The sequence below is a fragment of the Corvus cornix genome, chromosome 1, assembly GCF_000738735.6.
Source record: "Corvus cornix cornix isolate S_Up_H32 chromosome 1, ASM73873v5, whole genome shotgun sequence".
Taxonomy (NCBI): domain Eukaryota; kingdom Metazoa; phylum Chordata; class Aves; order Passeriformes; family Corvidae; genus Corvus; species Corvus cornix.
In genome coordinates this window covers 57,539,313-57,563,670 of record NC_046332.1, presented here as the reverse complement: position 1 = coordinate 57,563,670, position 24,358 = coordinate 57,539,313, and the positions used below count along the sequence as shown (strand labels likewise).

At 39.4% G+C, this 24,358-nt stretch overlaps 1 protein-coding gene across 1 annotated transcript in view; it reads right to left on the bottom strand.

Annotated features, from left to right (window-relative positions):
* Positions 1-1,719: 1,719 nt before the first annotated feature.
* Positions 1,720-24,358, bottom strand: part of VWA8 (von Willebrand factor A domain containing 8) — a 181,289-nt gene continuing 158,650 nt past the window's right edge. The window contains exons 40-45 of the mRNA XM_039568168.1: positions 23,231-23,339; positions 17,472-17,597; positions 15,474-15,632; positions 7,645-7,743; positions 6,204-6,442; positions 1,720-3,794 (exon numbers count right to left, since the gene is read on the bottom strand). Of these exons, the coding sequence (XP_039424102.1) occupies positions 3,686-3,794; positions 6,204-6,442; positions 7,645-7,743; positions 15,474-15,632; positions 17,472-17,597; positions 23,231-23,339 (841 nt within the window). The 3' untranslated portion in view covers positions 1,720-3,685. The remainder of the gene's footprint in view (positions 3,795-6,203; positions 6,443-7,644; positions 7,744-15,473; positions 15,633-17,471; positions 17,598-23,230; positions 23,340-24,358) is intronic.

Below are 24,358 nucleotides of genomic sequence, written 5' to 3'. Positions count from 1 at the left end.
CTTCCCAACATTCATTTCCCAGAAAATATAGTTGACTTAAAAAAAAATTTATTCAGTGACAATGCTGTTCACATTGACACAGCAATCTCAAAACCAAAACCACTTCTGAATTAGGCAATTTGTTACCTGTTTATTTTGGTGGTGTAAAGCCTGTTTCCTAGAAGAGGAAATCCTTCAGCTGAACAGTTTGCTTTGCAAGCTATTTTTTTGTAGGGGAATTTGTTTGCTACAAATTGTTGTAAACAATCTCACATTCCTGAGTGAGAGATCACCTGCATTTGCTCTGATTGAAATCTCCTCAGTCTGGACTTTCTGGTTTCTTTTGTTTTTTTTTAATTTTTGCACCAAAGTTAAATAATAAATAATAATAAATGACTGTGTAGTGTTACTAACTGCCTAGTGGGTATGAACACAGTAAATATAGAAACAGAATTAGACCAAAATCTGCATTACAAGAGGTAATTAAAATCACTACTGCCGATGTGACTAATGCTATCAAAGCATTAGTGATAGGTCAGGCCCTGCTCCAACTGGCAGCTCTATTCATTCCCAAAAAAAGGTCTTTCCATAAAAACTGATGAGTGCAAAAGCGCCTTATTAAACTGTGAGATGAAAAATACCTTAACACACTTTCAGAGGGGATGAGTGACACACAAAGCTGGTGCCTGCATTGCAATGAGAGCAGCCACTGGCGCTTCTTTTAGCCAGACAAAGCCATGTTACTTTTAAGCATTCCACTAATTAAAAATAAATGCATATTAGGAAGCTCTGCAAGTCCCAGTAACATGAAAGACGAGTGTTTGCTGAATTTTTGAGCAGTGAAATAACACTGCAAGTCCTGGTGAGACTGGGAAAAGCACAGTTGCTGCTTTGATTTCCCTGGGGTAGCAATGGGCATTAAAGAAGGTGAGAGATGTACAGCCTGGGGAAAATTTTGCCCTGAATTTTTATAATTTAGAGGGACGCTGTCAGGTCAAATATGCTCTGCAATGAAATGTTACTAAAGCCAAAACCCAAACCCTTTCCTTCTGAACTGAAAATTTTAAAAAAGGTTCACTCATTTCTTCTCCCTTTCTCTCAAAATCTACTGAAGTACCTCTTCCTCTCCACTCCTGACAGACCCCACCTGCAGTGCTGCATCCAGCTCTGGGCCCCAGCACAGTAAGGACATGGACCTGTGGGAGGGAGTCCACAGGACGGACACAAAGATGATCAGAGGGCTGGAGCACCTCTGCTATGAAGACAGGCTGAGAGAGCTGGGGTTGTTCAGCCTGGAGAGAAGGCGGCTCCAGGGAGACCTTACAGCACCTTCCAGTACTTAAAGGGGGCTCAGGAGAGCTGTAGAGGGACTTTATACAAGGGCAGATAGCGATAGGGCAGGGGGGGAATGGCCTTAAACTGAAAGAGGAAGGTTTAGAATTTCCACCCACCCTCATGGCCAGGCCTGGTCCTGGACATGGCTGTATCCTATGGGCCCAAGGAAGATGAACTGAAACACAACAGACATCTCCTGAAACAAAGAATAAAACCAAACACTACAGAAATGTAACTATAAATGATGTAACTGTAATGAAAGGTAACTGTGAATGATACCTATACATGAAGTATAATTTAGAGGCATAATCAAACAAAAGATTAAAAACTGGATTTATCATAGTTTTTCACTTAAATACCACTTTTTTTTAATGATAAAGATAACAGTATTTTACTGCATGGAAATCTGAGGTGAAAAAGTTTATTCACTCAGGTCATGTAGAAAGTGTACAGTGCATTTGCTAATTAACTGCAAGAAAAAGCTTCTTTTTTTCAGGACTGCTGGCAACAAAGGCAGATGTGCTGAAGGAATTTCCATGTAAACACACATTTAGTAAGAGCCTTGTTAATATATCAATTCTTTATTGCATTTAGTATCTCATGTTTACAGGACCAAGGTATTTTTTATTTTGAAGTGCACTTCCCCTTAGTAGCAGCATCTGTGTGTATGTGCATACACGTGCATTTGTCCCAACCAGGGATAACCTTCTCAGCCTTCTCCTCCCAACTCCTTTCTCTCCAAACAGGAACTGCATCTTCAATCTCTTTGTTTTCACATATATAGTTACCATAACAATGCTAACAAGACTTTGAAAAATGTCTTCTGTCCCCTCTTGTCATAAAGAGTTTGAAAGCTGACCAGACTTTGAAACTCATCCTAAACGGGACATTTTTGATGTGCTGGTAAAGATTTTTGCTGCAGGACTGATGAAGTAAAGAATGACCACCATAAGCTGGACCCTTTAAAACAACAATGGTTGTATTTAACGAGACCAAATGAATCTGCCTCCTCCCTTCCAAAGATACTGCTCAAGGTGCAGCTTGATCAACTGCAGGACTAAGAGAAATATTAAAAGAATTGCAAGTCCTCCTTCAGATTTTTATAAGCACTCTTCCTGAATGTTCTTCTATTCAATTACTTTCTAATTAAGATCAGAGTATCAGTGATGATGCACATCCCCAACACCAGCTTAATTAAATCACACATTCAATTCATTGAGTATTCCACTGTTCCCAAAGAACTACAAAATATCTCTTCTTTAGTAGATAAAGAGGAATTATCGCCTCATAGGACAAGCCAAACATCAACTGATTGAATCATAAAGTAAGTCTTTATAACTAACTTGGATATTAAATACACTCTAACACAGATATCTTGCTAAAATACTTTTTCCTCTTCCTTTATAAAAAATAACTTACTTTGTCATGTCTAAATCTCTCCTCCAGTTTTACCTTCAAATGACCCAAGAAAAACAGACCATGAACGAGCTCTAGCAAAGCACTAGTAACCTTTTTGTCTCCCGACTGAAGAGTCACCCCCACGTGTTGAGGCCACCCCAGGGATTCCGTGTAACAGGGCAGTGGGTGCAGCATCATCGGCTGTGCAACAGAGACATGGCAGGAATTCCCTCCTTGGAAACGCTGCCTCTTGAGTTCTGAGGAGGATTTTGACCCTTTCCCCTTACTTTTCATAGGCGGAACTGAACCAACCTATTTTTGTGTTGTTTTACTTCTTAACAGCCACTTTCTCTAGATCTGACAACTCGGAGCACAGTGCCTGATCAGATAATGACTGTTTACATGTGACGGTCAGCATTTCCAAACTGCTCCTTTGTTCCCAGCGTCGGGGTGAAGCCCTGATGCCTGTCAAGACAAGAAAGCAACAGGAGACGAAGGAAGGATTTCCTGCTTGGCAAGAGCAGTCCTGTTTAAATCAGAGATGGAGTTAACCACCCATTCAAACACATGCACATGAAACACTGACACAGATTGCCTGGGTCTGCCTTGCACAGGATTACCAAATCCCAGTGAACCATGTTTCATGAAACAGGATGAGATGATTCCGCAGTGCTGGCAACACAGCGGGCAGAGGAGTGATCACAAACTGTCCTTTGTTTGTTTGTTCCTCCGGCAAAACACTCGTTCTGTCGCCATCCTCTGCCCTGATGCAGTTCTTTGAATGTGCTAAGTCGCTTGAGAGATTTGGGGGGAAAATTTACAGCCTGGCCATCATGTAGATTATGGTTGCTTGGCTGATTAGAGGAGAGTATGTATTTTATTAATAATTGTGTTTATCCTTAGTTTTAGGGTTTGTACCTCCAGCAGCAGTGGGTTTCCTCTTTGAGTTCACACCCCGTGACATCAGTGATGCTTAGGCACTTGACAACATGGTAGAGGTGAAGATCTGCTGCAAAATCTGAGGGATCTCTTTGGTGTCCATGGCAATAAAAGAGCGACCTGCTGGCAGTGTCCTCTGCAGCCTAAGGAGCAGAATGAGGGACAAGACACAATTACCATCCCAAATTATCTTCCCTAACACAAGACAGGATTCGTCTTGAATATCTTCCCAATCCATGCTGTTCACACTGCTGTCACCATGCAATTTAAAGGCTTGGGAAAGCAACAGAGGGAGAAAACACTGAGAGCAGCCAGGGCAGAGAGCTCCTTTCAGCAACACAAACAAGAGGGTTTCCAGAGATTTCCATCCATGTCCTCTTTCTGACATGCCAGAACTCCATTTTGATCAAGGTACCAGCGACCCCATGAGGTGTCACCACAACTGGTTTGCTGAGGGCAGCTACAGATTTACACTGGAAATGAAGATACTTATCCTGAATTGACTACCATGAACCCACAGCTCGTTCAGTTCAACAAGTCCAATGATTTTAACTGCGCTCTTTGTATTGCTTCTTTGACATTGCTGCAGATTACATGGAAATGTATTTTTCTGCTAATATTAACCTGACACATTTTTATTCACAGCTTAACCCACCCTTAAAAGTCAAACTAGACACGTGTTACAAACCCCATGTCCCTCATGTCCAGTTAGCAGGCTGGGGATTTATTTTTTCTCTGCTTTTTAGATGAGATTATGCTCTATACTATTCCTCCAATGTTAAATAAACCCTCACTTTTAAAATCAGTTTTAAAAAAGCTGCAACAGAGAATTCCCTTCTCCTTCCCCCACAGCAGTTACAGGAAGGCTTTGTCTAATTCTGCACTTCCACATACACAGAAATGCATTTCAGTTACAGCATTGTGTGCATTTTCCATGCCCAGTAAACTAGGCCATTATAAGATCTCCTCTTACACAGCAGGAAAGATTTTTTCAAAATCTTTTGGTCAAAGATTTTTTCTTCTTTTTTAAAATTCTTATCAAAAGTAAAGGAACTTTCTGTAATTATAATCTTTCAGAATGGATTCTCTTCTGATGAATAACACAGCTCTGGTGTACAGACCTGCAGCCACAACTCACGGGGGCTGTGCAGTTGTATCTTTCAAGCCTTTACTTCTTAGAATTATCTACTGAGGGCCAACTCCCTTTCTGATTTCTCTCATTCTCCTCTAGTTGAAGACTCAAACAGAAACAGAAAAGACACCGCTGATACCTGTGGCTATACCAGCTTTTTGCTGCAGGTACTGGTCCTCAGTGGATGTGGAACCTGGAAGAACACCTGGGACAGAATTTCTTCTTTTTTCCCCTTGTGCCCAAACATTTTAAAGAGAAATTATGTAGCACAACTAAACCCAGGCATATTGCCTCAGACACTCCAAAGAATTTATGTCTCTAACACAAGGGGAGTATCTGAGTCAAATTTTTGGCTGCTTTGAAGACCATTAAACTCCAGCTTCTTTTGTTTCAATCTCTTTTCTTAGGCCTACACACATTGGAACTGTATACCGGGCAATAACAAAGGCACCACATCTTTGTTGTGATTACATGGTGATACTATGTAAGGATGTAGTGCACATCCTGCAGCAGGAGGATGGCTCCAGCTGCTCCCTTTGGATGCACAGGATGCTCTGGACTTGCTGGCTATAAGGTATGTCTGCAGGATCCACAAGCCAGTCTCCTCCCTGACACAACTCAGGATGTACAGCTTCTCACCAGTACATTACTAATAATAATGGTAAAAAAAGGATGGGTGAACACTTGGACAGGACCTATCAATGTGCACTTGCAGCCCAGACAGCCAATTGTACCTTGGCTCTCTTTCATCAAAGGTAGCGCTGCCAGCAGGGCGAGCGAGGTGATTCTGCCCCTCTACTCTTCTCTGGTGAGACCCCAACTGGAGCACTGTGTATAGCTCTGGGGTCCTCAGCACAGGAACCACATGGACCTGTTGGAGTGGGTCCAGAGGAGGGACACAAAAACAGTCAGCAAGATGGAGTACCTCTGCTATGAAGACAGGCTGAGAGAGTTGGAGTTGTTCAGCTTGGAGAAGAAAATCCAGGGAGACCTTATTGAGGCCTTTCAATAAATACAGGGGGCTCATAAGGACATAGTGAGAGTCATAAACTGGAAGAGGGTAGATTTAGACTGGAGATCTGGAAGAAATTTTTACAATGAGAGTGATGATGCACTGTCATAGGTCATCCAGAGAAGTTGTGGATGCTGTATCTCTGGAAGTGTTCAAAGTTGAGTTGGATGGGGCTTTGAACAATGTGATCTAGTGAAAGACATCCCTGCTTATGGAAGGAGAGTTGGAATAGGTGATATTTCAAGGTCCCTTCCAAGTCAAACCATTTCATGATTTTATGATACTATGACCAAAACCTCAAAACCTTGTGCAGAACAACAGCACGGGCAACTCACTGCAATAAAAGCAGAGTTTAGATTCATGCTGAATGAAAGCAAACAGTACTAGGCATAAACCAAACACACTTACCTATCTGCCTGGTCTCCCAAGGATCCTATAAATATGGCGAAAGCATTGACTTGAGTATTGGTGGTCAAGACCTGTGCAAACCTTGATGGCTGAATTCCGTATCGCTCGAGATTTGCGTCACTTAAGACGATAACAAAATACTCATCAGCCTCCTCCTTGGTGATTTCCCGAATGGCATGTTCCGTCCCTTCCAAGGTATGGTCTCCACTCATGCAGAACTGGGCATGGGCATGCATGGTCTGTGTGCACAGCATAACCACGTGGAAACACATAAGATGACTTTAGGAACAAGCATTCATTTCAGCTAGCACAGGAGGGAGTAAATATTCACTACGGCTGTATTAGGGGATGCATCAGATATGCAGACAGTGCTCCAGATACAACAGAAGATGCATCTTTTTGTACCTAATATGTCATATTTTAAGACAGGCAGCACTTCTTAAAAACACAGTGGGCAAACAATCAAAATCCACACAGGGACCTAATTAGACCGGGCCTTAGGGAAGGTGAAATACTTCGGTCAGCTGCAGTTTGAGTAGCTACATTCCTATGTATTTAAGGAATAAAATAGGGCTTCATTTCCTAATGCTGTGAACAGCTCCTGCCTGTTCCTAATTTGCACTGGACTTCCAAATCCTAGTAGTGTCTCAGTTATTATCAAATATCCGATTCCTGACAGTGGCAGTCACATTTAAAAATAATGAAGCATTTTGTTTGAGCTGTTACAAAAGAAATACACCATATTCACTGGTAAGCTGGTATCTATGTAGAAGGCAAGGAATTTTAGATGTTACTAAATCAAGTTGTTCTAATCGAAGTAGCTCCCAACCTTTTAAAAATAGGTTTTGAAGGAAGCTCAAATACATGCTTCTAGCCCACCAAGCTGCCAAGCAGGTAAATCCTACAATATACACAATATACTCAATTTTTCTTCATCCTACTACAGAAAAATTTTGGTGAATACACACACTTCACCATTGTGATTTAACACATTTCCCATTTAGCATTGACACATTTTCCCAATGCTACTGTGATGCATAACTTCTTGAAGGTACCAGGCTAAATCACTGACCTGGGATCCCCCTACAGTTTTGAATTAGTCACTTATGCACTAATAATACCACATGATTTGGGCAGAGCTATCTATATCACTGTATAATCTTTGGAACTTCCCCTATCTTTTGACAGGTAGCCAAGATGACACATTTATGGCACAGCAGTCCAGAATAAGGCATACCCAGCTTCTATTATTTTGGCACAATTTGTTTTCTGCCATGTCTCTGAAATGTCCTGTTTCAATTTTATGCAAATACACAGACTTTGCTTTCTTGTCTTTCTTTTATTTTACTATTCTCATGTTTTCCATTCTGTGACCCACCTACAATTTTATCCTTGCAGTCATAAAGTCCTTAATTACCCAGCATCACTTAGTAGGATTTACCTTAAGAATCTCTAATCTTTGCTTATTGTTCTTGGGAACTTTGTCACTCCCAACCAAGGCGATGTTGAAGCCATCTCCTGAATGTCCAACAATGTCGTACTACAAGAAAGAAACATCATCAGTCACCTGTTAGTCACGAATGACCCTTGGCTCACAATGACACAAGACAGATCAAAGGCAATTTGCAACTCTCAACAAAAAATCCCAAGTACTGTTCCCTGTTTCTGTTTATGAGTTGCTTAAGGGAACTACTTGCAATTACTTACTGACATGCAAACATAGGAAAGAACTACTAAATAATGAAATTAAGGAACATCTCCTTATTTCCATGGTCTGTTTTTCACATCATCCCACCAACTGCAGAGCAGTGATGTGTAAGATCAAGACCTTGCCCTCTCACATTGTCCACGTATTTCTTTTAAAGCAGCAATTTTCATCCTCTTGAGTCTGACAAACAAGAAACACATTGTCTGAAAGTAGCTCCTATGTTTGATGAATCTTTTTGGTGACCTCATTCTGCTCTGAAAAAAAAAAGTATTACAAGTCCCCTTTTCTGAAAATCAGCACTCCTTATTTTTGTGCATAAGAGATCAAAGGTATTGCTGAAAGTATGTGGAGAAGTGAATTCCAAGAGCCTCTGTATGTTTTCAAAGGAGATGGTGTGCACATCATTCTCCTGTGAAAGATGCTGCAAAACTGACATGTAGAACCGCAACAGTTCTAATATCCTGTTGAACAAATAACGCAATATCGCGAAGGCCTCTGCTTTATGTGAGAGCCTCATTGCTGTAACATGAAAACCAAGACAAGCTGAGTTATGGCAAGGTCCTGACCTGCTCTTTGTGTTGTGGATGTGGTACTCACCCCAGGGAGAATTCACGAGCAGGACAGAAATGGATTTAAGAGCTGTCTACACCAAGCAAGAGAGCACAGTGTACAGAATCTGAGCCCAGAGAGACCTGAGCTGGCAATTCCTCAGCATGAACATGCCTGTATTTCCCCCTGCCCAGCTGGCACAGACCTGCCTTTAGTTGACAGGGAGTCCTGATGCAGTATTTTACCTTACTGTTTTCTTTTTTTCAAGTACTGTTACAGGTTCCTGCTGGATTCACCATCTCTAATTCCCACATAATCATTTAGTAAAAGGCATGTCTATTTGTCAAAGTTTTACTGTCTTTTCTTTCCTATTGAAATACACTTTATTTGGTATGTCAGGTCCTAGAGAGTGGAGAAATGGCATCCTTTACAGACAAAGCTCTTTTTGTTTCCACGTCACTGATTTGCTTTAAAACATATCAAAAGAAAGCTAGAGCAGCTGGAACAATACTTTTAAAGGTGACACCTTCCTCTGTAAAAGAGCAAATGTGCCACATACTGTAGATTATTTCACCCAAGGTCAGACCACTTTATGACAGCCCCACATACACCAGACTTCCTCCCCCTACAAAATCTTTATATAATCTAGTCCCCACACAATACCATTTCTTTCTGCTCTGTTGGCTTTTCCCATTTCTGCTCTCCTCAGATCTTACATGCCTAGTATTTGCTACCCAGCCTCATGTAAAGTTTTCAGTCTGCCACACGCTTTCTCTTCAAAACCTATTTCTTATGACCAGTAATGCTTCAGACACTCTCTTTCTTGATGGATATGAAGACATGGCAAATGAAAAGACACAAATTTTGAGAATAATGCTGAGGTTACATTCCTAATAAAACGAATAAATTCTGTTTAATAAAACCTGAACCACACACAGGGAATGTGTGCATGAGTATTGTTTTAAAAATTAGGGACTATTCAAATCAGAGGAACTAAATAAAGCAGAGGTTTAATGGAGCAGAAAATACACAGTGCTCGTGGTTCTTATGCAATGTCAGAAATGCCCACACATCTTCAGGGTAGGCTCTTAATTATGAAATCTTGCACATCCTCTGCTGAGCAGTTTTGTATTTGGTATCACTTTTAAATCAACAGCTTAACTATGTAAAGCAAAATGCTGCCATTCTCCTGTGTAAAAAGGCTGATCCCTTCATAGAAGGCTCCTTCCTGGCTTCCTGTATGTCTCACACTAGGTGCCCTCGTGTCAGCTTTGCCATACTGAGTCCCTGGGAATAGGCCAAACTTTGCTGTTTGGGAATATCATTGTGGTTCTTGACATACACCAGTAACAGACCAAGCTTTCATCTCAAACAGTCTGAGCTTAAACTCAGTGTGACAGCCTGTATAAGGGGAACTGCTGCATCTCCTAGATGAAACACTAGATGTTGACCCTGCAGTAGGGTTCCCTCCACATTCTTGCACAAGGTGGGAACAGACAACCTGGGTACAGGCAAGGTGAGGCTGAAATGATCTGAGCAAACTATTGCAGGCATGGAAAGGCATCCACCTGGGAACATCATGTCCTCTCTGCTCCCTGCTCAGAGAGCTGCTTATTATTCTTTGTGTGTGCCCATGCATGCATCCAATATGTGTGGTTATCTCTAACAGATGTGATCAGTTTCCTTGTTTCTTTGCTGACAGCTTACTATGCTATTTGTGATTTAAAAACATTTCACAAACGTTTCACCAGGCAGCAGGGAAGAAGTGGCTGTTTGATTCTTCCTGACTGCTGCATTCTGGGCCAAGTAGGGCCTCCTGAAAAGAGAGTGAGATCCTGCTGTGCTGGGGAAGAGAAGAGCTGTGGTCAACAGCCCTTGTACACTGGTCCTCACGGTCCTCTGATCCCACTGGAAGTCAAGGACCAGGAGTAGCCAAAATCTAATGTGTGTGAGTTTGCTTTTGGGAAGCTCAGCTCCCCAAACTGTGAGGCTGCATGAGTTCACAGCAAGGGAATGTAGCTGCACTGACTTGGATTGACTTAAGTCAACATAAGACTGCAGGCTGGGAGACCCTCCCTGGCAGTGGGGATGGGAGAGGGTTCACAGCACAAGGTGACAGAAGGGAGATGTTTGCCCAGGGGAATGTATGGAATCTGTCACAACTTAGGAAAACAGAGTTTGGGAGAGGAGCAAAACTGGAGCCAAGAAGGTCACTTTGAAATGGCGAAGAATTAAAATCTCTCTTTCTTGCAGTAAAATAATATCTCCTCATGATTTGTGTTCTAGTAAATGAACCCTTAGGGATTTCATATTATCTTCGTGCACTTATTGTAAGCAAAAGGTGCAGACAGCTCCACAGTCCTGGTCAACTGGGAACCCCAACACATGCAGGCCCATGCAGACTTTGTCAAAACCAGCTTCCTTCCTTTGCAGTAGATAAAGACGAGCACAGAAGAAGGGCCTTTGAAGAAGCAAGGATCCAATCTGATGCTTTTTTCCAATAAATTCCCTAAGGAGGATTTATGTGGATGGAGTAACAAGTGAGAGAAAAGCTGTGATACCATCTTGGTTTTGTTTTAAAAAATAGCAAGCAAAGGCTCTCAGGACAAATCCAGCAGCAAAATACATTTGTCATAATGCAGCTTAATTGAAATAATATATTATTGTGGTACACAGGAACTTGTTTTCCAACAGCCTCAGGTACACTGAGACAAGGACTGCTCTATTCAGGGTACACAACATGTAAACACGTATCTCGAAATAGCATCATTTTGTTGGTTTCTTTCCATAGGGAAAGGTTAAAACAATCTCTGTTCCACTGTCACTTTTTGCACTGAATGGATGGTTGCTGCTGCCTAAAATGGGTAAAATGGAAGACTTTGTCTTCCACAGCTGCCATGCCAAAAGGTTTAATTTCTGAAGGCGTTTAAAAAGCTGAAAGAAGATGTGTGCTGAATGGAAAAGGCAGTGTGAATTAGACTCTGCTGGAGGGCTAGATCTTTGTAAATTCGTCTCTTCTTTGGACAACACTGAACAGTCTATTTTTCTGAATTTATTTCAAACCTTTTGTTTATTATTTAAAAGAAACAATTCTGCCAAACATGTGGACAATTTCTTCTTTTCCTGAATTAGCAGTGCTGCCTCCACAGTACATTTTACAAACACAAAATGCTAAAAGAGTCATATAAAATCTGTAACATCCCTTAAATATAGCTATAAATAACAATTCAGGCTTTTCCTACCAGTTACATAATATGCTCTTTATTGAGTCACAGTATTTTTAAGGCTTCATAAAATTGCTGTTGGATAATTTACTGGACATACTTCCTCAATCTGCCATCATGTGTGCAAATCAGTAATCAGGGATGATATAAAACCATACAGTTTGTGACAGACATAGTACTACCTCAGATAAAAAAGAGAACAAACTGCCCTTCCGTGCATTTTCAAACAACTGGCATCTAAAATGGGATGTTCAGAAGATGGGCCTCCTGTTTTCCCCTTGACAAGGAGTGATTCACTGCCTGCACTTACGTGAAATGGAAGTAGAGAGGATGTCCCACATGAGCAAAAAAAGCTGAAAAATACCTGCAGCACTTGTCTGACTATAAAAAAAGTAATTTCATTACCTGCTTGGTGCAGTCACATACCCAATACATAGCTCTTCTGTACAAGAAGGCAAGACGAAAGTATTTTCTACCTTCACTCAGTGCTGTTAAGATCATCTGACAATCAGCATCATCCCTGACACCAAGGGGTACCGCTCACGGGGAAAGCTCAGCTGGGTAGGATAAAACAGCCAAGAAAATGCCCATCTGGTTAATTCACAATCATATTTAGCAGAGAAGCACCAACAGAAAGGTCATCCTGAGCAAAAGCCAGGAATTGTTTTCCAAAGTCTGCACTGGAGTCAGGTAGCTGAAGGGAACTTTACTATGTAAATCCCCTTTGCTCAACAAGTGAGATGATCCCCTTGGTTCAACACATGTTGTACAAGATACCCCTCAAATTTGCAGCATATGTTGTTGTGAGCCATGCAGATGGAGCTACAACAGGAACAGATAACAGCAGGCTATAAAGGCCAAAAAAGTCTATTTTTATAAAACCAGGCAAGAAGAGGATAAGGAAAAGAAAGAAAGAAAAAAGTGATAAACTGCAGATTTTTCATTGCACACTACACAGCTGTGTGTTCTTCTATCTTTTTCAAATGGTTCCTCTCTTAGATATGAGAAATGGATGCTATTTTTGCGGACATACCAAACCTTCAGCTTTGTCCTGAGAAAAATCAGCAGCATCTTGCAAAATGTCAAGAGTTGTACAGAATGGAGTCAGTGATATTTAAAAAAAAATCACTGTCTCCCCCACTCTCTGAAGCCTGACCCATAGATTTTAAAATCACAGAACGGAAGAGAGCTTGTAATGACCTTAACTAATTCTCCCCAGTGTGCTGGTTGCATGTCTAGTTCTACATGTCATTCCTTTACTATGCACTTGAGGGTTCTGGGTTCTCAGCTTCAGAGCTGCACTGGAAGTAAGTACAGGTGGTTTTCTGCCACTGTTACATCTTTCTCCAGTGTACCACTTTCTAAGCCACTGTCCTCAGCTGTGTGAATGTAACAGAATTTATTGTTCAGAGCAGAACAGCTGTAGTAGAACAGAATGAACAACTGTCCTCTGGTCTCCCTTTCTGTGTTAGTCAAGATTTTATCAGCTCCTTGATTTTTATCTCCTCCATACTGAGCAGTTCTTGGTTAGTTACTTAGCCATTTCTTGTATGGGGACACTTCCATATCCTTTGCAATCTTTGTCACCCTCTCTTTTTTTTCAGCTCTACAAGAGCTTTTGGGAGATGGGGAAGCAAAATTGCACACATTACTCCTACTGTGAATGCACTATGGATGTTTACAGCAACATTCTCATGCATTCTCCTTTCTTCTCTCTTCCTTTGCTAATAGTTTAGAACATTCAATTAGCTTTCTTGACAGCTGGTGAGAACTGAGCGTTCAAAGAACCACACAACATAATTACAAGACATCTTTGTTGGACACCAGTCTATAGCTGGGAGTGAGGGCTAATAGAAAGCTGAGACTTTCTCACTGTGTATTTAAATTCAAAATTCTTTTCTTCCACATACAGCACTTTACATTTAAAAGTACTAAACACCACCTACCATTTTATTTCCCAGTCACCATTTATGGTCAGGTCCTTCTCCAACTTCTTGGAGCTAGATTTATCTTTTTATTTTCCCAAATAACTTTATATAATTAGCAACTTTTCTCACTTCACTATTCATCCCCTTTAACAGATCACTTATGAATATACAGAACAACATGGACTCTGGCATAGATCCCACCACAGCTCCACCACTGACCCTCTAAAAAATGACCACTTAGTTAGTTTTCTATATTTTTAGCAGTATTTTTTTTATCTAAAGGATTTCACTCTTATCCCCAAAATTCTACCATTTCTTCACAAGCCTCTGGCAGTGACTTTGCCAATTGCCTTTGGCTAAGGAGACTCTACCAACCAACCTTGCTTGTCACACACATAGATACCTTACTTCCCTTTACAAAACCATGCTGACTGCACCACAGTATATGATATTTATCCTTGTGCCCGCTGCTTTTCTCTGTGGATGATCCTGCATTTTGCCATACTATTATCTTTGTTGCTCAGATATGCCTGATTTACCAAGCTACACAAATTGTGCTGCATAATTACACTGTCACTGTAAATATTTGTCCTTAGCTTTCATATTATCAGTGAGCAGAAGATACGTGAGCAGCTGAACCAATAAAGCCCTGATTTCCAATTATTTTTTAAATTACATTTGAGTTCCCACATGGCTTCTCTCAGCTAAGGTATGAGTTTATGGTTGCAGCATTTTCCTCCAACAGGATTACACAGCATCACTCTCTACCCAGCCTATTTTCATTACATTTTAAGGAATGTAGTGACTTTGGGAACAAAACCATAGTTTCAAATTTGTTTGAAATTTTGCAACACGCTCCGTTTAAGAAAGTTTAAGGGCAAGAAAGCATTACTGCCAAAGAAGATGGTAGCACTCGTCTTGTTTTCTTAGGAAAATAGCATAAAAACATAATGCCTATCTCCTTTTATCGACTTTTCTCTTGAAAAATAGAAGTGTTAATGATTGTACTTTAGAAGACATTTTAAAAGCATATGCCTGATTTTGTACATAAGATTCTATGGAAGAACAGAAACCTGTAGAATTATCTTGTTGGAGGAAAAAGGTGAAGCAGACTGGACTGAATTGATCTAGACTAAGTTTCTATTAGCTTTGTTTAGGAGATTTTACATTTTGTTCAGATATAATTTAATTCTTATCTTTGATATGCTCTTCAGCAAAGGTAGCGGACATTTCTATTCTTCCACTAAACACAGGGTATGTCCAGAATTAACTGGAGACTGCCATTCCTGTCTTCTTTATGGCTAAAGAAACACAGCCTGGACCTTGTTTAGGCTTACTGAGACAAAAAGAGTGTTACATTTATCTACATTTCATTTGCAGGCTACCATTACGTAACATTGGGAACCCAGTATGTTTCAGTACAAGAAATTATTTTCTTGCTTTCAGTTAACTAGAAGAGAGAAGGGACAAAGCAGTCTGGTCTCTTCCCATGACCAAGTACTGCTGTGTGCACTCTGGGCAGATGGAAAGATGTGGTATCTCTGCATATCCTGAAGCTCATATTTACTTGTGTTCTGTAGGCTTAAGTGTTTCTGCTCAAAGAAACAGATAAAACCTGAAAAAACCGCAGCAAATCTCACTAAATAAAAGTTTTAGATTGAATACTCCCCTGCTGAAATGTGTAATGTTTCTTATCCTTTCCCTAGTATTATTTTTCAGGTTGCTAGAAATAGATTTATGTCTTTATTTCCTTGTGGGAATGAATAATAATCTTTGGCTAGACTGACTGCTGAAACACTTTTTCCACTGCTCCACACAGCCTGTGTAATAGCCACAGAGCTCCTAGCCCAGCTGCAATTACCTTGAACTTGTGCTCATAATTCTCAAAAGCCTCCATGACCATGCAGACGGCCTCCATGGAGCGTTCCAGCCGCCCATCCACCCCGTTGAAGCGGTACATGCTGCCGGAAACATCCACCACCAGGCGCAGGCGCTTGGGCTTCTGCTGGGGGCTCCCCGGCTGACAGGGAAACACAACAGAACAAAAGGGGAAAGCTGAACATCAGTAAAGATAAACCATTCCAGACAGAGAACCCAATGCATTTTGCAAATCAAGAAAATTTTATCCAGCAAATGTTGTTTAGATTTGTTGAGGTTTTTTTTCAAGAAAAAAACCCCAACTATTCTTCTATTTCAAACCAGTTTTTTAACAGATAACTCAGTTCATTCTTTTCCCTCACCTTCAGTGACTGGAAACAAAATACCTCAAAAAATTCCACACATGCCTGTCAGGAAAATACTTTTTCTGTATCAGTTTTGATTCTTAACATTTTATTTCAGTAAAGAAATGCTGAAATTTGCTCTTTCTGCCAAGGCTCATAATGGAAATGCTTTTCATTGGCATGCGGTGCTAACAGGGACTGCATATGACTGTAAAAACTTGTCTGCTGAGGTTAATAACGTTCCAAAAATGTATGAAATCTTGTTCTGATTAAGTACTAGTTCTATCTTCATTCTGATGCTGAAACCATTGTTTTCTTTCCTGAAAACAAATCCCATCTGTTCTAACAATTTCTGGTATAGCACATTCAAGGGAGGTGTTTTATTTAGCATGCAATGAGATGTGTCTGGATTCAAGTATGAGGCTATTAAAGATGGTCTGAAAAAAAACCAGTCACAATATAAACAAATAGCTAAAATGTTCCTTTTACCTGAAAAGGATTTGTGTACTTAATTCTTTTAATTATTCTTTTAATAGACTGTGGCATCCCTGCCCTTCCAGAAACAAAAGAAGAGAAGGCTCATTAAATCCTACACTTATTTTGGTTTTTATGCACACACTTAAAGGTGTCCTTTTTTTTGGCAATTGAATTATTTTTACAAAGCTTTAAAACTGATACATTGAGTAAACACATTTTGAAACAAATGAGAATTGAGGATTCAATTACTTTTCCCTTATTGGTCTTCCACGCAGGCAGTGCCAAATTCCATAATTCATTCAAAGCAACCTAAGGACCAAATAGCATAAAAAATAATACCAGGGATTCATCACATGTGGGTAGCTGACATGCAAAAAGATGCTGTACTCAACTATTTAAAAAAAAAAACCTTCGTGTACTTAAAAACTGCAATCTGTCATTAAGTATTACTGTTAAATATTATGGACTAGCCCCACTAGTTCTGGCCAGGTTTAGTTGGTCTGATTCAAGTGGTTTCTCTGCTGCTGACTCACATAGGTCTAACTGTAATGCCTTCCAAGGAATGGCTGCATCAGGCCATAAGACAGTCAACTTTATCCTATCTTAATGGCTTTTCCTTACACTTTTTTATTCCACCATAATTTTTATTCTTGTAAATCCAAGTATCTGTGGAAGTTGAAATTATTTGCATACCATGCAATAAGGAAATTGCATTTGTAAACCACTTTCTTTTTAACTTCCTAGGGGATCAGCATAGTTGTTAATAAAAATTAAATTATTGAGAAGGTATTTTCCTTTTTTCTATAAGAGCAAACAAAAGAAATGTTTTCTGCTAATTGCCTTCTGGTCATTAAAATACAAAATAAAACCATAAAAAACTGTTGCATTGGATCAAAACTTAGCACTGCCTAGATCAGTGTCCTCTCTCTGAGGGTGGCCAACAGGAAATATTTATGTAAGACTATTTGAAGAGGTACAGCAAATTTTCCATTCTGTGGTTGCCTCTGTGTCAGGGACATCCCAAGCCAGAGACATTTTTCTGAGTTTCTCATCCATGTAACTTACTCAAACTCCAAACACAGATACTGTACAGCCACTATGAAATCAGCAAACCGGTTAAGCTCTTCTCCACCTTTCCCTGTTTCTTGCTGGATACTTACTTGTGGCTCAAGTTCTCCCCGTCGTTTATATATGGCTTTTTCTCCTGTCAATCCATCAATGATTTTGGCATCATCAAGCTCTCCAACAGCTTGGTGTCTCAGCCATTGCCTTTCTTTACCCTTGGCCTACAACAGAAAAGAAATCTTACTCAGTGATGGGAGTGTGTGTTAGACAATTTAAGACCTAGTGCACGTGACATACACATTAATTTCTTTGTAATGATGTGACAGTTTTGGCATAAGTCAAATCCAAACACATGTTCAAATCCAACCCAGCTGTCCTGGTCTTCTTCTCTGAAAGAAAAATTCACACTGACAAAGAACATGTTCCCTCTGTAACTTGGTCTTTTTCAGTAGTTTCATACATAGGAGTTTAACTGTGAACTGCAGAAATGTTAACCCTTTTTCTTGCAAATATGCTGAAAATGTGTGTGGCAAGCCTGTTCAGAAATGCATACAACTGAAGTGACACATATAACTGACCACTTGTTAGGTGTTTTCAATCCACACAGAACAAGAAAAAGTCATTGGGTGACTTAAAGGTAAAACTAAACAGTATCCAGTTCAGGCAATGATAAATGGTTGCTTTTCAAACAGTATTAACAGTATAAACTAATCACATATTTAAAAAAGCTACTTTCAAAATCGTGATACTCAAGAGACAGTCCAGTAAACACTTATTTTCTTTTAGTTAAAAGGACATTGCTTATCTACAGCCTGACTTGATGAAAATACATTACAATCCATGTACTCAAATATTCATGGAATTCCTGTACACAGAGCATGCAGTTAAGATTGAAGACTCAAGTACTATAATAATATAAGCAACATATTTAAGCATGTTTTCAAAGGATAGCTTCATCATGGTTCATAATACCTAGGATCTCTCTAAAGACAGCGAAGTCTGTATACATGGGGTTTTTAGTTTATTTAATTTCTGTTTTAATCTTCATGTTGAAATTGCTCATCCTGGTAGTAAGCCCAGCAAGGAAAGACAATTTTGAATTTATATACATATGAGGCTTTTTCCCTCTCAGCAAATTGTTGGTCAGCAATTGGAGGAAAATCAAATATCCAGCATGACACAAACTCCCTTAAACATTGATTTTCAGGAATGAAAATCAATTCCTCTCTGATGAGCAGGAAGTCTTACATTACAAATCCCCAGTAAACTGCAGGCCTGGGATTTGAAAGGATGAATCTTTATAGTTTTGTATAGTCGGAGCAGGCAGAAAATGACTTCTTCAGGTTCAGAGGATGTTTGATTTTGCTTTGGACAAAATGTATGGTTTTTTTGTTTTGGTGTGTAGAGAAGGAGTTCTGGACTACAGACTATTGCCTATAATAACTCAAGATTAATGCTCTACTTGCCCAGGAAAATAAGTGGGCAGAAAAACTACACAGCCACAGAAAAATGTTTTGATTAACAAAATCAAAAGCTTTACAGATGCTTCCTCATGGGAGGCAAAAACAATGCCAATACATGGAAACCTCAGCCTTTTAGTAAATCACAGAAGGAAAAAGGGGAAAAGATTTCTGAGGTTGTGAATTCAGCCAGTTGTGTTCTCTGATACATTTTCATGGTGCTACAGTCAACCTAGCTTTAAGCCACTTTGGCAGTGGGGCATCCAAGAGTTTGCTTGTACCGCCAACCAGGAGTTTCCACTATCGTGAAATATGCCTGGGATGAAAGTTAAATCCCTTCTTCCACAGGATCATTCATTCGTTGCCTTTAGAGTTGTGTAATATCACAAAGAGACACCTGCAAATTCCCAGTGACCCCTACACGTCCCACCAAAATGTCACACTGTAGGAGTTTCCCTGCTGTCAAAAGCCCAGAGGCAAATTTCAACACTCCAATTAACCATGACAAAAGTACTCCTGGAGAAAACATGCTGCTGAGTAAGCAAAGCCTATCTGGAATCAATCATGCACCTTCCAGGGTGATGCAGGTGAGATGGCTTTGTTCCTACTCAGCCACTCTAAGTAGTGGAACAGAAGTTGATCCTTATCACTTCCTTAGCACTGGTGCTTTGTCAAATTTTCGTCATTTGCTTTCTTTCAGTAGGCAGGAGGGACAAACAACAGAAGACTGCAAAGCTTCACTGACAAAATCTCAACTAGTTTCACTATTTTGCTCACTGACAATGGTTTAGCTTTGCACTTATTTGATGTTCAAGGAACAGCAGTGTGAGAAGAAAATGGCTTTTAATTATGGAGGTAGCTAAAACCAGTTAAATAACTTTGGAAGTTTATTCAACAAAAGCCAGTATTTGAGCTGAAATTTTATTGGGGAAACATGGAGTTGACATCCTCTCCTAAAATAGGAAAGAATGCTGACAAAATCTGATCTCACCTGTTTCCAAAATAATGTTAAAATTACTCAGGCTACTTAGCATCTGCCTCTTCCATGCAGAACTACTAAGAATTTGTTTCCTTTTATAAAATCTGAAAAAATTAATCCCCTTAAGCATGGGTGTTACACAATGCACATATTTTATATATTACAGAGAAAATTCTAATCCTTTTTAATATGCAACTTTCATATGTTTAAAACGAACTTAAGTTTAAAAGCATTTGCAATTTTAAGAGAAAACCAGAACTAATACATATATCTTGCTTTGATATTTGACTAGAAAGGACAAACAATGTATTACTGTTTCAATATACTGCAACCATACTGATGACAAAGTAAATTCATTGCGCTGCTTTTGAAATTAGAAAAATGTGCTAGATACTGTATCTTACCAGTATGGCAATGGCTGATCACAATGCACCACTACAGTAATTCTTTTTACTGGAAGATGTCACAGGTATATTTACAAACAAATATAGCTGTTAAGTCTGTAACTGTCAGAGAAAAGGTTGGGTATGTGATCACATCTAAATATGTAACTCATAATAGTACAGGATGTATGAAATACTGCCAGTTGTGGTCAGCAATTGTTTCTGGGAAAACATGACACAAATGTTCCCTTAGCTGCTGAAATCACAAAACTACTACTGACAGGGCACAGGGTTTTTCATATTTCCAGCTCTCTGAGCCATGCTTGTTACAGGACTGCTACTACTTCATTCTTGCTGCTATGACCAGACTGTTCCCACGTGGTCTAAATCAGACAGAGCCCAGCAGGCTCAGTAACTCAGGCTCAGGTTTGCCCAGTTTAAATGCAGGGGCCTAAATGATGCTCAGAAGCTACAGGGACAGTTATCCCTGATTCTCTCTGCAATAATCAAGACAGAAGTACTTTCTGGAAAGCAAGTCACCTAACATTTAAGAAAGTCTTTCTGAGTGACTGACTGACCATAACCTTGTGAATTTGGAGTTCAGACAGACAAGCTTTAGGGGAGAGAAGAAAGCCCATCAGTGACAGGATTTCCTGGATTTCTGGCTTTGCTACTTCCACAGAAGATAAACAAAAACTCGTAATGTTTTGATAATGTTGTTCAAAGAGCTGATAGAGATCAGTGAGTTATAATAAGCAAAATGAACAATGAAATTACATTCTCAGACTGTGTTTATGTATCATTTTCAAGGATCTGCCTATTCCAAAAATCTCTTTCTGCTGCTACTAACTTTTGGTGAGCCATAGACAACTGGACCTGAATCCCAGCCTCTTGATTCTAGGGAGGTAAAATTTAATCAAAGGAATATATTTTAAACAAAACCACAAAACTAACAATAAAAAGGCATACATTGAAAAGAAAATCCAGGTTAAATAAACATGGACAACATATTTTGATTATGTGAACACAGTAAGTTTGAAACAAAGCAAACTCAAACATTTTTAAAAAGCCAAACATGTTCTCTACTGAGAAGGTAATTTGGGATTTTCACAAAGTTAAAAACACATAGACATCTGAGCTGCAAATTTTACCGCAATGAACTTTGCCATTGGTTTCTTATTTGAGATATGAGTAATGACTGATAACAGAAAACTGTTCTAGTTGAGAACTCATGGTGTACACAGGACATACAGAAAATAATGGGAGACAGATGCACAATTCTTCATGAGGGCTGGATGAGTTACCATGCTAAGAATTCAAATAAATTTTTTCCCTCTCAAAAATATCACATGAAATGTGCTTAGACTCAGCTTCCCTATTAACAAAAGGCATTTTGAACCTGACTCCTGCTATCGCTTATCTTCATTTTCCTAGTTAATCTTCTAATAAAATCCCTACCAAAATCTATATAAAAATTTATAATGTTAAAAATTTGCTTTCACTATTGCTCTTGTTCTATGATTTAGCTTTTACAAATTCAGTAATTTGGTTTTTCCATCATAAATTACATTTCCTAGCTCTGTGGTTAGCTGTTACAGGTTTTGGCAGGAAGTTAGAAAAGTGTCATAAAATACTGAAGCTTATAAGACTTTGCCTTGGTATTAAAATGACCTTTTTTAACAAAGCAAGAGGATATGACTCCTTATATTAAAATATGTTATATTTTGATTATTAACATGATCCCTGAACGTAAGAATTTTGGCTCCAAGGGACAGATAAGGCAGACTCACAAAAAAGACTTCAAACTGAAGATTCACTTATTGATTTCATACCCAGAGTGTGCCTCCAATAGCTTGTGTGCTAGAAACATGGCAAAAAACCCACCTAGATATAAACGATGTAGAAAAACTTGAGATTTACATCCAAATTTTTTTCAACTGAAACCCATCTTTACAAGCCAAAAGCCTGTGTCCTGAACTGAGATACATACTAAGTGCATGAATCACCTAATCATGCCTATCTTAAATGTTCATTACACGAGGAGTTCTCTGAATTGGTATATTCATAATAAAACTGGCTAATGGTTCTCTGTGTATATATGTGGTTATAGTCATGTGGTTGTAGCTACAAAGGCTTAAAGGTATAAATAAGGCAAAGAAATATTATCCTTCTTACTTGCAGTACCAGGGGATTGGATGTCTTTCTCCAGGAGGAGGCTGTTTATCATACAAAGTGATTTCTCACTGTATTTCAGTTTTATTGCTTAAGACACAGCACAGTGACTAATGAACTAAGATATATATAGTAATGGTTAGTAGCCTTCAAGAGAAATATTTATGATCAAATATGTCTTATAAGGAGCAAATCACTTTTCCTTTAATTTCCACTGAAGATTAGCAGATGCCTCCTAGAAACAATGCACTTAAAATTTTATTTACCCTGTATATGAACACTAGTATTAAAAAAAACCCAGAACAACCACCATGCCTGTCACCAGAAGAAAGGCAAACTGGTGGTTTTAGTGAGTTTCCACTTAGGAGATTTGGGCGGTACCTATTTCTATTAGCAAGAGTTAAAAACAAACCTGAGAAAAATCCATGTTTTCAGCTGCATATGCAGTGAGGCTCCTACCTGGAGAGGGTGCCTCTTTTAACACCTATAGCATTTGCACTTCTCAGCTAAAAAATACTCTTTTGGACTGGAGGTAATGAAAAAGACTGGGCTCTACACACCTTCACCTTTTAAAAATGTGTAGTAGTATTTTCTCTCACAAAACTGTGCTCCTGAATAAGTTATCTGTAAGGTGTGGAATGGGAATACTATAATTTGTAGAGATGAGCACTGGGATCCACTTGTAGGCTGCCTTTTAAAATAGTAATATGAAACTGTTTTTCCTAACTGATTATAAACTGAACCTGCTTTTAGCCTTCAAAGGTATGACCACCAGATGTTAACAGGATATTAGCAGGATAGTAGTTGGGGCTTAATGTAATGGCCTCCCTATGTTCCTTTATCAGAGGATCTAAGATTACCTGCAGATTGTCCAAGATGATGCGGAGCGACTGAACTTGACGTCGGACTGCTCCAGAGAACCTTTCGTAAGTTGATGCATCATATTCACTCATCTGAATCTCTTTCAATCTAAAGCAAAGGACAGGGAGCTAAGAACAGTTTAGGAAACAAGCATATCTTCCATTTACTTACGTAAACTAAAAGTTTATTTACTTGATGACAGGGGAATTCAGACTGCAACAAGCATGCAGAAGAGACAAATCAGAGAAGTGGCAGCTGCTCTTGTGAATTTTTGACACAGCAGATGTTCACCAATGTCTACAGGGACTGCATCACATTAAAAGTTATTAAAGTTACTAATCCTATGACTCTCTTGTAATCTGCTTTCAAGTTTGAGAAGTAAATCGGAGGTTCTGAAAAATGTGATCAAATTTGAAAGGTTTTGTTGGCTCAGGTGTTGCTATCCGTACATAAAAGGATCACGAGTGTCTATTCATTACTTCACCGTCGGAGTATTTTAAACACATCCTGATTCATGCTTTAACACAAAGGTTAAGTAAAGACACACTATAAAATCTGTCCTTGAAGACCTACAAATAGTAACTGTCTCAAATACTTATCTTTGTGCTTCATTAAATGAAGAAACTCTGAAACAAAGAAGTTTTAAATGAACATTAACAAAAGTGTGCTCCCCCTTAGAAAATGACTCATGTCAGTGAACACTATCCTGTCCAGAGGCCTGTAACAGAGAGCACACCTGCATCATGAAAACAAATACATGCTTGCTTTATAAGCAAAGATGTGTCCATTTCAAGTCCTGTATCACTCTTTTAAACAACATAGCTTAGCAGAACAGGTGAAATTCACCATTGGAATGTAATTACAGAGGTTCAACAGTGAGGAATGAGCTAGGGGACAGGCAGATATGCTAGGAGTGTGCACTGTTCAGTATTTGCCATGATGCAACGTCATGTAGAGAGGCAGCAGTTGTGTACCTGCCCACCCTACCACGTGGCTGGGTCCACTCCTGAGCTAAAACATATTGGCCTATCTGTGCCCAGCCCCTTTCAAACAAGCACTACATGACAGCATAATCTCACTCACAGTGTTTCAAAAATACTGAGTTTTTAACTGAACCATAAATGGAC